The sequence below is a fragment of the Mustela erminea genome, chromosome 17 (assembly GCF_009829155.1).
Source record: "Mustela erminea isolate mMusErm1 chromosome 17, mMusErm1.Pri, whole genome shotgun sequence".
Taxonomy (NCBI): domain Eukaryota; kingdom Metazoa; phylum Chordata; class Mammalia; order Carnivora; family Mustelidae; genus Mustela; species Mustela erminea.
This window is the reverse complement of record NC_045630.1, coordinates 64,338,828-64,351,387: the sequence shown is the minus strand read 5'-3', so window position 1 is coordinate 64,351,387 and position 12,560 is coordinate 64,338,828. Positions and strand designations below refer to the sequence as shown.

General features: G+C 51.3%; 1 protein-coding gene across 6 annotated transcripts in view; it reads left to right on the top strand.

Moving 5' to 3' along the window:
• NOS1AP (nitric oxide synthase 1 adaptor protein) overlaps window positions 1-12,560 on the top strand; it is a 261,440-nt gene that overhangs the window by 187,908 nt on the left and 60,972 nt on the right. For 3 of the 6 annotated variants that reach the window (XM_032319186.1, XM_032319184.1, XM_032319187.1), the window contains 2 exons: window positions 705-797; window positions 11,547-11,620. In XM_032319186.1, coding sequence (XP_032175077.1) covers window positions 705-797; window positions 11,547-11,620 — 167 coding nt within the window. Of the gene's footprint in view, window positions 1-704; window positions 798-11,546; window positions 11,621-12,560 lie in introns of those variants that run through there. The other 3 variants (XM_032319189.1, XM_032319183.1, XM_032319185.1) reach the window with 2 other exon arrangements.

The following is a 12,560-nucleotide window of genomic DNA, read 5'->3' as shown; positions in this document are numbered from 1 at the left end:
TGGGCCAGTGCTCATGAAGAAGTTCAGTGAGGAAAATGTAGAACTATACCGGCCATCACAGATGTCTTCACAGGCAGAAGAAATGGCTAGGAATGAGCAAATGTAACGGAGAATGTCTGGGGATGAGGATGAGGCCAGTGTCCATCAGCAGCGTAGGGACCCATAGGGGTTGTGAGGCAGTGCCCTCCCTCGTAACCACCATTAGTCAGATCCTTTCTAGAATACTCTCCAGAATATTTCAGGCTAATAGAGCTGTGGGTAGACTTGGAAACTGACCTACAGGTAAAGGAATTTGAGACTTGAGCTTACAGAGAATAAGTGAAAAAACCCACAACAGCCCTGATCTGAAGACCAGTAGCAGCTCTTCCTAATCTTCAGTGAAGATGGAATTGCGTTGCCGCAGCATTTGCGTAGACATAGGAAAAACCTGTCAGTGGAGGTTGTCGAACATCAGAATGAGTTTTTGAGGGAAGGTTCTGGGTTTCCGATGACATTTTGAAGGCGGGCTCTGTCTTCAGCTCGTTAGGATGGGTTACGCCATTCCACGGCCATCCCTGGTGGCCAGGTGCTGACCCCGAGACACCCACCTGCCTTTACATCCCCTGAGAATCCGCTGTGGCCACCTTCTGGGGCGTGAGCTAGTTGGGACCTTGCAGGTACGTTGACCTGACTGGACTGTGCTTCTTTCTCTCCTCCCCCTGCAGTATGAGTTCAAAGCCAAGAACATCAAGAAGAAGAAGGTGAGCATTATGGTTTCGGTGGATGGAGTGAAAGTGATTCTGAAGAAGAAGAAGAAGGTAAGGGGCTCTGACCCAGAAACTAGTGAGGAGGGGGGCAGGGAAGGTGGGCGTGGGATGCCTTGTCTTTGCTAGGCTGCTCCCTGGACAGAATTCTTCCTCGTCTGGTGAATGGTCTTGCTCAGGGCAGCCACTGTGTTGAGAGGCCACGGTTGCAGCAGAAGAGGCGGAGGCCGGTGCTCTCCACAGCCCAGGGGCTCCATGTCCTGGCGTCCCGTGGGCAAACAGGGTTCCACCTCCTGCCATCCTTGCGTTTTGTCACCTGGACCTTGGAGTCTTGATCTCAGGAAGTATTTGAAATTCAACGGGATGACGAGTCAGAGGGTTCGGCAGGAGGGTGGATGGGGAGGCTTCCTTAGCAGTTGTCGCCTTCTGTCCCGAATCACCCTCAGTCCCCCAGCCCCACTGTGTTGTCCTGCTGCTGCTGCTTCAGCCTGTCTCTCGGAATAGTCCCTCAAGACCCAACCACTGCTGTTGTTCCGTGTGCAGGAAGCCTGGGCTTTAGCTAAGGTGGGGGCGGGGGGATGGAGCCATTTGGGGGGCATTCCTTTGAGTGGGGGTGACACAAGAGAGGGGGCAAATGTCGCTTAAACATGTGGCTGTGTTTGTGCTACTTGTGCTTGTCGTGGGAGAATGATGTTAACCTCTGGGAAAAGCTAGATGTACGTATTGGCAGAGGGGAGAGTGTATGTTTCCAGAAAGAAGCAGAAAGGGGCTTTGTGAGATTGAGGATATAGGAGGAGTCCTTTTGTTTCTCTGTTTCTTCACTCTGCTGGTATCTTTTGGATTCAGGATGGCCTTGTTTTACACGTCCAGTGGCGGCACCCTAACGCAGGGACATTGTAGTGTAGAGACCCCACAAGCTGCTTTTGGTTCTGAACCCAAGATGCCGTTAATTCAGGTAGACCCTGAGGGTCGGGGCTCTAGAAGGTGAAGACGAGTACGTAGTCACAGGCGACATAAACTGGGAGAACCAGATAGTTGAGAGACACGTGGAAGGGGGGTCGTCTTGCTGGTCCGAGGATGTGAATCTGCTCCGTGTCCTCCTCGCGAAAACATGGGCCAGGGTAGGACTGGACAGCACTCCACGGCGGGGGCTGCTCTGCTTCCGTAGGTCGCTCATTTTTTCTCTCAACAAATGGACGTTTACAAAGGTCTGCCATGTATTAAAGCAAAACTTGTTCTCTTATGCGCCCTAAATATCTTTAGGGGAGGTTCTAGAAAGAGTTATGGCTATGAGGCTGGAATTATACAGGAAAAAAAATAGAATATGATAATACCGTTCGTAAAGAGCTCTTTAAAAATTTACAAGCAGTAGGGAATTTGTAATCTCTTCTGAAATGTTTTTGCCTTGATAAACCTCCACACCGTGGCCAGAGTCCCCATCTTGTTCTCGGTCTGCGGTGGGGGGTGGGGAGGGGCATTTTTCTGCCCCTCCCCCACCGTACGTGTGCGCACGCAGTGGTTAACCGTGGGGCAGTCTTTGGCACATCGTCCTCTTAAGAGTCCCTGGGCAGGTGAGTTGCTGAAGCCAGTGAAATAAATTACGGGTGATGATGGCCATGTGAGTTTAAAAGCGAGAGGTGCCCTCAGGAAAAAACACGGGCCCGCGCACCCCGGCTCGTGACTCAGGCAGCCTGAGTCCCAGGCAGGCTCTGGTCTCGTGTGTCAGGGAGCTTTACTCAGCCCTTTGTGTGGCAGGGGGCTGGTGGCTGAGGGCCCTCGTGTCCTATCTGATGAAGTAGTGGTTGTGGTGTGGGGGCACTTTCCAGATTACAAGATGCTTCCACACCCATTGCATGTGTCTCTGCATCAGACCTCCTGGGAAGGGCTTGGGGACACGCGGTCAGCTTCCACAGCACCCAGTCCCCTCGGGAAATCAGCCACTCTCACGTGTCCTCACTCAGCGGCGCTCCGGCCGGGTACTGAGCGATCGGCCTTCCAGAGTCCAAGACTTAACCCTGGCAGAGCTCCAGAGAGGCTCGCGTGCAGACTTGACCAACAGTTCCTTTATTCACTTTGAGACATAGAACGGTTGGCCAGGCCAGATACTCCCGTTAGCCTGACGGGCCCGAAAAGCACGTTTTCTCTGAGGCAAGTGATAAGGGAAGGCATGTGGTTAGACATGGTTCGGTGAGCGTGGAAGGGAGAAATGGAGTAAGTCCACCAATCGTGCAGCAGGAATGTTTCCTGACCCCTGGCTCCACGATAAATGGGTCCGTGGATGTTCGTAGGGACCTTGTTGGGCCCATGCTTCCCGGGGTCTGTTTGACAGGCTCTGCCAGAGTCCGCCTTCGTCACCGACTTGTGTAGCTTCCCTGCTCACCGTCCCTGCCCCTCCCCACTACCCTGCTGAGCTCACACTTCCAGCTGACATCATCTGCCGGTTGGCTTCCATCTCACCGTCTGCTGTCGTGGGGCCTATTCTGTCTCTGCGGGTGACTTAGTAGACCTCTGATTTGGTCCACGATGATGGCACTTTGTGCTTTGCCCTTAGGGGGCAGTCTTATTCCCCATCTCCCCGGGTCCTGCATGCGTCAGGTACCCTAAGCCACAGCATCGTCCCCAATCTGCATATGAGGAAACTCATGTCGAAGAGCCTTAAATATTTTTGCCCAAGATCACACCCCCCGTAAGGACACCTGTGTGCTGAGGTGACACCTGGCAGAGAAGCCAGCTTCCTTCTACTGAGTAATGAGAGCTGAGCTGGAGAAGCGTCTTCCCCAGGGGGCCCGTGGGACCTTGTGACTCATTTTGAAACTCCATGCCTGCTAATTGCTAGTGTGGATTCCCTCTCCAGCTGGCCTAGACAAGAGGTGATCTAACAGGTCTTTCCTCAGTCTGATTCTTTTGATGCCAGGCTTGGGAAAGGGATGCTTCCCGTCTTGTTTTCTCTACCCCTGCCTGGTGTCTGTTTTGGGTGTGCTTGTGATTTGGATAGAGCCTGTAAGCACAGCGTTCATTTATGTCACCTGGGAAGCTGGGTGCACATTCACAGTGGTCAGCCTCTGTGTCGTTTGGTTCCCTCGTGGCCGGTCCCTGATATCTGAGAGCTCACGCCACCTCGCCGTCTGCCTGTCTGTCTCTGTGTAGAGAATGGGGAGAGGCCGAGTGCAGACGTGCCACGCTTGTCTCCAAGGAAATGGAACAGTCTGCAGATGTCTGACGGCCATCCTCATCAAGGTTAAGAACTAGAACTCTTGCCCAGTGGCTGAGGGTGTAGAAAAGGTCACAGCTGATAATGAGCCATGGGCACAGTAGAGGTCCAGCCTGACATTCTTAACAGATTCCTCAGTGTCTGGGCTGCCCTCCATGGTCAAAATGTTGACTTGTCCCCTCCGCCTGCAAACACATTGACTTTCCCCAGATTAGTGTGCATGCTGGAGGGAGCCCTTTGCTAAGAAGAGAAGACCTGTGTCCTCGTCCTGGCTCTTCCCTACCTGGCTATGGGGTCATAGGCAGGTTATTTTGCCTTTCTGAGCTTCACTCTCAAGAGTTGGATCCGGGGGCACCTGGATGGCTCAGTGGGTTGACCTCTGCCTTTTGCTCAGGTCATAATCTCAGGGTCCTGAGATGGAGCCCTACATCGGGCTCTCTACTCAGTGGGGAGCCTGCTTCCCCCTCTCTCTCTGTCTGCCTCTCTGCCAACTTGTGATCTCTGTCTTTGAAATAAATAAAATCTTTTTTTTTTGAAATAAATAAAATCTTAAAAAAAAAAAAAGAGTTGGATCAGGTGATCACTTTCACCTCGCCCACCGGGATGCTCTGTGCTGCTTGGGCATGTGGGTCACCTGTCCTTACGTAGGTCCTGAGAGCCCCCTGGGCTAGAAACAAAGCAGACCCTAGAGGCCAAGTGGGTCTGTGCACTGTTGCCTCCTGATTCTCTGGGGCGGGCTGGGACCTGCTTGCCTGTCTATGCTTGGTGAATAGTGGGATGCTTTCTGCCGGGGTAGGGGTGGGGATTGCAGAGAAGGCATGGTTTTAGGGATTCCCTGCCCTCCCAAGAACTTCTTAAGGACGGGGCCATTGTGGTAAGCCCAGCACTTACTTGGGGACCTGGCCCGTGTGGTGTGTTTTCAATTATTGTGGTTGTTGGCTCACTGGATGAGTGAGCATGATTTGTGATGATGTCCTCAAATCAGGAAGAACTGAGTACTTAGCAGTTGGATCAAATGAAGTCTCGTTTGATACTTGTGGCTCTCACATTCCCTCCCTCTTTTCTGCTCTTGTCCATTTGCCCATTTGAAGACACAAGGAGAGCCTTTCCCAAGCTCCGGAAGGCCTCAATGGGAGTCGTTCACTTCAGTGGTGCTCTCAGCCAGACCTGCTCAGGGGCCTGATTCCAGGACAGACCATAGCTAGATATTTTATGATCATCTCTCACTGAGATGTAAAATAGACCTTTTCGGTTATGTTAACAAGCATCTAAAAATGCTGTCATCTTGAACTGATGCCAGCAGGTCATGAATCTCAATTTCCGTGGACTCTTGGTTGAGATTTGTGCTGTGAACCCCACTATTAAGGGGCTTTGTCAGCTCCCAGTCAGTTCGTTTTCTTCAACTCCCAGCCAGACCCAAGTAATTAGCTTTGCTGTGTATATAATAATGATCATTTATTATAACCCTGGAGTCCCACTACAGTGCTATTTGCTAGGGAGTGGGCTTCCGAATAAGAAAGATTAGTCTTGAACTTCATCCAAAGGGTTTTTCTATGAAAGGATCTGAAAGGCCTCAGTTTCATATGATATCTCTTGTATTCCAGTAACTGGGTTGGGATCTCCTAAGGCTCTCCTAACATCCTACAAAGGCTCCTTCGTTCTCATTGTGTGTCTACCCTGTTCAAGGAACTGATTAGGATCCAAAAGGGTATTAGACATTGACCCTTTCCAGCAGAATTATTTTTAATGGCATTATCTGCACACGTGGGTCTATTACAGCTCCCACAGATGTGCATTAGAGCTATTTATCTCTTTTCCCCCATGGGCTAAGCCTTTAGGGGCAGGGACCCTGTCTTCTCTCTAATTCTGTTTCATCTGTTTGGGAAGTTAGAAGGACAGAGGGACCAAACTCATGAGAGTTTGGTCCATGGAATGATGGTAGTGAGAACAGCTAAAAATAGGAGCTAACGCTGGTCTGGAACACCTGCCATTTGCTGGGCCCGTTTGATGTTCTGTATGCTTCTTAATTGGTCATAACCACTCTGTGATGTAGGTACCGTCCCTAGGCTCGTTTTGTGAAAGAAGATTGAACAACTTGCCCAAGACCTCACATCCCATCAGAAGCTGACGTTAAGGTCTGAATCGGGTCTCTCTCCCTCAGATAAGTAGGTTCTTCCCACCACTGTGTTGCCGTGTGTCCACTCATCTCTTCAGGCTGCTCAGAGAAAAGCTTCTCTATAGGAAATGCCTCATCAACCCAAGGTCTTTAACTTCTAGCCTGTACTCTGTCACTGGGATAGCACATCGCAGGAGAGCTAGTTTCCTGCCCAAAAAGTAGCTTTAGTTATTGTGGAAACATAGACGTCAAATCTAATTGCTTAAGAACAGTGGCAGGAAGAATGGTAGAACCAGGATTCAGGAGAAAGAACTTCAGTAACGATGGAGTCTGGTCCCATGGTTGGTTGGGTTTTGGTAACGGAGGACAGGAGAGGTCCCGTGACTGTCCCAGGGTCACCCACACAGATACTGATGGAGCCAGGACCAAACTTGGTCCAGTTTTTTTCCTACCATGTCATGTTTCTGGGCCCCCTTTACCGTCTGCTCATTTTAAAGCACGCACATTAGGAATTATGTACATCGTGTGAGGATTTATGAACCTTGCGGTTTTGAAATGTGTTACCTGTATCCCTAGGTGATGTCTGAAGATGAGGGATTGCTCTATTTTCAGACTAATCCTGTTCTGTCTGGAAACATGGAGAACTTGTCAAACTGAGTTAATAAGGCCCTTGCAAGGTTGTGTTGTGTTTTGTTTTTTAAGAAGTCTCCACTGCTTCCAGGAGCATGAATAATGATAAAGCTTACAGACTTCTGATGTGTCCCGGGGGTCAGCGCCAAAACAAGTTCGTCCTCCACTTTTGGGTTCCTGGGGAAGAGCTTCAAAGATGCCTTATCCATTTCCGGGCTCTAAGAGGAGACAAGACAGCTAGGATAATGATCCCAACTCTCTCTCCTGTTCTTGGCACTGTTCCGGGCAGCCCTATCTCTGACCCAGTTCCCACATCCTATTCCCTGCCGGCAGATTTTTGGAATGTCAGAATGGCTGTAACTTTCCCTGGAGGACTGGCCATGTGCACTCATTAGGGAAAGGACACGCTTCCCCCATTCCGTGGTCTGCGAGCCCTTTACCTTTTGCAGGTGGTGGAGACTGACTTTCTCTGATTCTATCACTTGGAGTGGCAAGGAGAACGTGGGGCATGGAGGCGCACGAGGTGGGTTTCATTACCACCGTGCTAGGTGAACTTGGCAGGGGCGTAGTAATGTCTCTGAGCCTTAGTATGTATCTTTTAAGGTTGTGATCAATGCTGAAAACATGAAGGAAGTATTGTAGAAACGTTATTAAATGAAAGGAAGACTTTTCTTCTGTATGCGCTGGAGAATTTTTTTGTGAGAATAGAAAAGGAAGCAGCTAAAAATGACTTGCCCATATCTTTTCTTTCTCACTTTGTGTTATTCTAGGTCCTCCAAAAACCAAATGCCAAGGCGGGATTTAGTGCCTGTTCGAGAAGGTGGGGAGGCCCTGGGCGAGGCCGGGGAGCTCACAGTTCAGTGTGGGGCTGTTTCCAGGTGAAGGAGAGAGCGGGGCCGGAGAGAAGTTGGGAGACAGTCTCTTAGACGGCGGTGTGCTCTGAGGAAGCTGTGGCAAGGCTGTCAGGGAGTCCTGGAGCCAAAGCCAGGTGCCGGGGGCCTCCCATGGCTGCCAGGGATGGGCCTGCCCTGGGCGTCCCTGCACACTCCTTAGCTGGGGGTGTCCCCGAAGCAGGTCCTTCACCACACTGATGGTGGGGTTCAGAATGCCCCAGGCGGGACCCGTGGTCTTACCCCCTGTAACTGGAGGTCTCGGGGCACATTCAGCGTTCTCTCTCCAGGAAGTTTTGACAAGCCAGTAATGTGACGCAGAGCCTTCCTTTAAGTTAAGCTGCTCTATTGGTGGTGATTTTTTAAATTACCTTGGCGTGAGGAATTCATAGGAAGGGAGGAGACGTGAGAGAAGGAAAGGCAGAGAGACAGGCTGGTAAGCTCTAGTTCAGAGGCCTCCTGAAGGCTCAACAATGCCATGAGCGTCCTGGGCAGGTGCAGAGGGACGTGATTCTACACGTACAGAGTGGGAGTCTGGCAGCGGCTGGACGGGACCCCGTGGCGCTGCCTGTCCCCTCCCCTTCCTTTCTGTCCGTGGAGCCGGTGAGGGGGTCCGTCTCCATCTCCCCGGGCCTCGCTGAGCGGCCTCACCGTTACCACGCGGACTCTCCGTGGTGCTGGGGAGGCCCCGCCTGAGCCTGGACCTCGGGCTGAAGGGGGCCGAGGACCAGCTCGTTCCGCCCTGCTGGTCGTCCTGTTAGCAGTAAACGTGGCTGTGAGGTGCCCTCTGCCTCAGCCAGGGGCTGACAGCTCGTGTGTGCACCCTCCCCTTCCCTCCTGTCTTCCCTGCTTCTCCACCGCACTCCCATCTGGACTTGAAATGTCGTCATTCCCGGGTCCGTCTCGGGGACTGTAGCCCATTCAGGACAGTGGTAGCAACACTGAAAATTTCCTCATGTAGCTTCCAGGACTCCCAAGATCTTTATTTCTAATCATTGAAACAAGGAATGGTTTCAGGTAGAAGCGGGAGCTGTGTGAGCTTCTGGAGCCAGTGAAACGAAGTCTGGCTGTAGGCGGCCTTCATTACAAATGTCGCTGTCCCATGGTTGAAGCCAACTTGGAGGCCTAACCGCAGGGCGGCGGTAGGTCATTCGTCTCTCTTCCTGTTTTCCTTCTCTTATTAAGAACATTATTTTTCCTAAAATTTTTTCCTGCAAAGAATATTTATTTCTGTGTAGAAAAGTGAGAAGGGGGTGATTCGTGTGTGTGGTCTTTGTTTTTTTTTTTTTTTTCCTCTGGAACATTTGAAAAAGAGGAGGTCTGTGAAATGGTTTCAGAGCAAGAGAGAAGACATTGTTCCTTAGGTCCGCTGGGCTTCCCTCTGAGGGATGCGGTTTACGGTCCCGCACTGACGCTCACTTGTACCAGAGAATGGTCACTGGTTTATGAATCAGAACTTAGCTCTCATCTTGACCAGGCTGGACACGAGGGGGACACCATGCTGTGGTCTCTGCACGGCTCAGGGTCTTATTTGAAAGATGGTGGCCTGGAAGGGATATTGAAGCGTGGACTTTGCCCCAGGTCCTTCGACTTATCTTGGTAATTTTCTGATCCCTTCATCAATTTGATGGACATATGCAAGGATTCCCGCAAAGTCTATGAAGGGATTGGACCAGATTTTAATGCAATTTTCAGAAAAGGAAAATAAGTAGGTGGAAAGTTGTTTATTCTTTGGTCAAGATATCCTCTAGGGGTGCCGGGTATCCCTTCTAAAAGTATTTTCTGAAATGTTGAGGTTTCGCTCGAAAAACACTTCTCTACCAGAAATGGGGAAAATCTCAAATGTGTAAAAAGAGAGTCAAGAGATGGCACTACTGAGATGACAGGTGTTGGAATCATCTGACAAGGATGTTAGGGCGCCGTCACAAAGATCCTTCCATGAGCAGTTACACTCTTGACACAGAAGAAGTAGGAAGGCTCAGTAGAAAGAGAAGAAAGAAGACCCAAATGGAAATGATAGCACTGAAACCTACAACTGCTGAAATACAGTCCAGCTGAACGGGCTCACCAGCGAGGGAGGTGCTCTCTCTCTCTCCACACGCTGCTAACTGAACTGAATTAAGACCCGGCAGGAATACGTGCCCATAAATAGAAATGTGATTTAATAATAATGTTTAATTATTTAGTATTTGTATTACAAGTTGCCCCAAATCAAGCCATGTTTGAAATCTGTTTTGCTGTTCAAAGGACTCCCAGGGTGAACATTTCTACTGCATGTTTAACACAGGCATCCAAATGATGAGTCACTTTGCCTTGGAAAAATCTCGGTATGTGCAGTGGAAGCCCCGTGTGTGCCAGTAGGGCTGCTGGAAATACGACCCACTAGTCCTTGCTGGACTAAGAGTATCAGCCCTGGAATGCAGAAATGGATGTGTCTCTGCCAACCTGACCACCTATGAATCAGTAAGGGATTCCGGCCAGAGGACCAGGTTTTGAGGGGGACACTGGCAAATGGTGTGGGTATAGACAAGGTCAGCGAGGATAGCGAGAAGTCTAGAAGCCTGGTCTGGTGAGGACGCTGCTAAGCTGGGGATGATGTTGTATGAAGAAGAGGGCCTGGCCTGGCTGTATGTCTACATCTGGAGCGGTCTCGTTGAGAAAAAGACGCAGGCTCCTTTGTCGGTGTGTGTGCTGAATGGGCCGTTTGTACATGAACATCTCGCACGGCCGAGCATGGCCATTCCAGGAAGGCAATTTTTTTAAAAACTAGTTCTTTTTTTTTTTTAAAGATTTTATTTATTTATTTGACAGACAGAGATCACAAGTAGGCAGAGAGGCAGGTAACTAGTTCTTGAAGCAGAGTTTTCTTTTCTGAGACAGCGTCGGTGTTGAATGCTTGTAAGCCCATCGACAGGCCACCTCTGTGGGCCGGATTGGGATTGACTCAGACTTCGGGGAGGAAGTGGCCCGTGCAGGCGGTGCTGTCTGCTGGGCGCGTCCGGGGTTGTGTGTGAGCAAAGCTGCTGGACACATACTGCTTCGTGTCTCTGAAGGGCCTAAACAGGGACTCCCCCGGGCCCTGGCGGAGGCCTGTCTTCCCACACCGGTGCTTGGAGGGCCACCACCCTGGGTGCAGAGAGCACTCATGAAACAGCCATGGAGTCCATAAAGGCTTTCTTGCCTTCACTCTGCTTGACCCTCTTTCATGGAGGGAAGAGCGTGTTCTTCCCAGTTGTCCTGGACAGCCCTACCTCTGTGGCCAAGGCTAGTGGGAGTGTGGCAGGGGTCCGTGTCCCTGTACCTGGTGGTGGGGGGTGGAGGGGGCCTGAGAGGGCGCGGCGGCTGCTGTCCTGGTGCTTCTTCAACGCCCGGGGGTGCTTCTCACTTCGTCAAGCACCTGGGGTCTCCAGGACAGCCCCGAACCCTCTGTCCTTGTCCTCACACCCAGCTGCCCTGGGGTCTCCTTGGCACTCACAGTTAGGTTCACGGGCAGCAGGACTGTCCTCTTGGGTAGCTACAATGTACCAGTAACCTCGCCAGGCGTGGGTGCCCCCAGCTCCCTTCTAAGGAGGGGGCATGGCTTTCCCACAGCTCTGCCTCCTTCTCCGCTGTGTTCCTCCTCCTGCTCCCACTCCTCTGGAGTGACATGTACTCTCTTTTTCTCCCCTTGGTGATCTCTCCGTGAAATTTTGCTTTGGAGTCCACTTGTGGTCCTCGGAGGGGTGGCAGCCTTGGCTCCCACCTGCCCTCTGTGTCCCGGAGGGAGACTCTCCTTAAAGTGCTCAAGGAAGCTGCCCAGACTAGACAGGACATCTCCCACTTGTCCTTTGGAACCCTTAGCCCCAGGCCTCTCAGAAGTCAGGCCAGGAGCGGAGGCATGTGTTTGCATAACGATTAGTAGCTTACGTGTGCCCTGGTTCTGTAGCGAAGGACAAGCCTAACTTATTCATTTACAGCTTCTTTTATTGCAGAAAAAGGAGTGGACGTGGGATGAGAGCAAGATGCTGGTGATGCAGGACCCCATCTACAGGTAAGAGCCCCGTCCCCCGCCTGCTGGCCCCTGGAGCTGTCGGGCTGGTGGGGCCAGATAAATTCAACTAAATTTCTGCTGCTCTTCCCTTCTGGACCTGCCGTTTCTATACATGTAAGTACAAGAAGCACATCCACGTTATCTTTCAGGCTGAGAGGGAAATGCTTCTTAGGCTCGATTGCACTATCTAGAAATGAAGGAGGATTTCTGCTTGGTGTTTAGTCTTCATCGTTTGGTGGTCATTTGAGACTTTTCCAGCTCGTGTTAGTTTTATCTTGACTGAAATTTTATAATTGCCTATCTGTTCACCTCTGCGCCTTCAGAAACTGAGCGCAGATAAAGGGTTTGTGATCTGGGAACGCAGAAAGTCACACGTATAATCCCTAGAAATTGCCTTCAGGAGACCGGTAGGATTCCTCAGAGGTTAGATGTGTGCCCCCTGGGCAGAGGAATATCTGGGGGTCACGGGCAGAGGAATATCTGGGGGTCACAGTCCCTTGCGCCAGGGTCCCCCTCGCACCCACCGCGGGACCTCGATTCACCCGCGTCCCTCTGGTGTCCTGGACTCTGCTGAGCGAGCCCCCCCCCAGCGCACCCCTACCTCCTTCCTGTTTTCTTCACCGGCAGAATGGGTATCAGCTCTTCCTTTGGGGTTTGGGGGAACCCAGAGTCAAATGACTTGCTTTGGTCGGCAAAATGGATAAAGTTTGGGACTCCATTGCCGAGTGGGCAACATGGTGGCCCTGCCTTCTAGTCAGAGCGGTTGTCTGGGAAGGGAATTTCCATTCATGCAAGGAATTATACGAACCTGAACCCCCGTGGGCCGGGTGTTGTGCTGGGTGATTCAGGGGGTGACTCGAGTGAGTCAGTCATGGTCCCTTACTCTTGGGGGGTGTTAGTCTGGAGGGAAGCACGTCACTGAGACGCAAGACCATGTGTC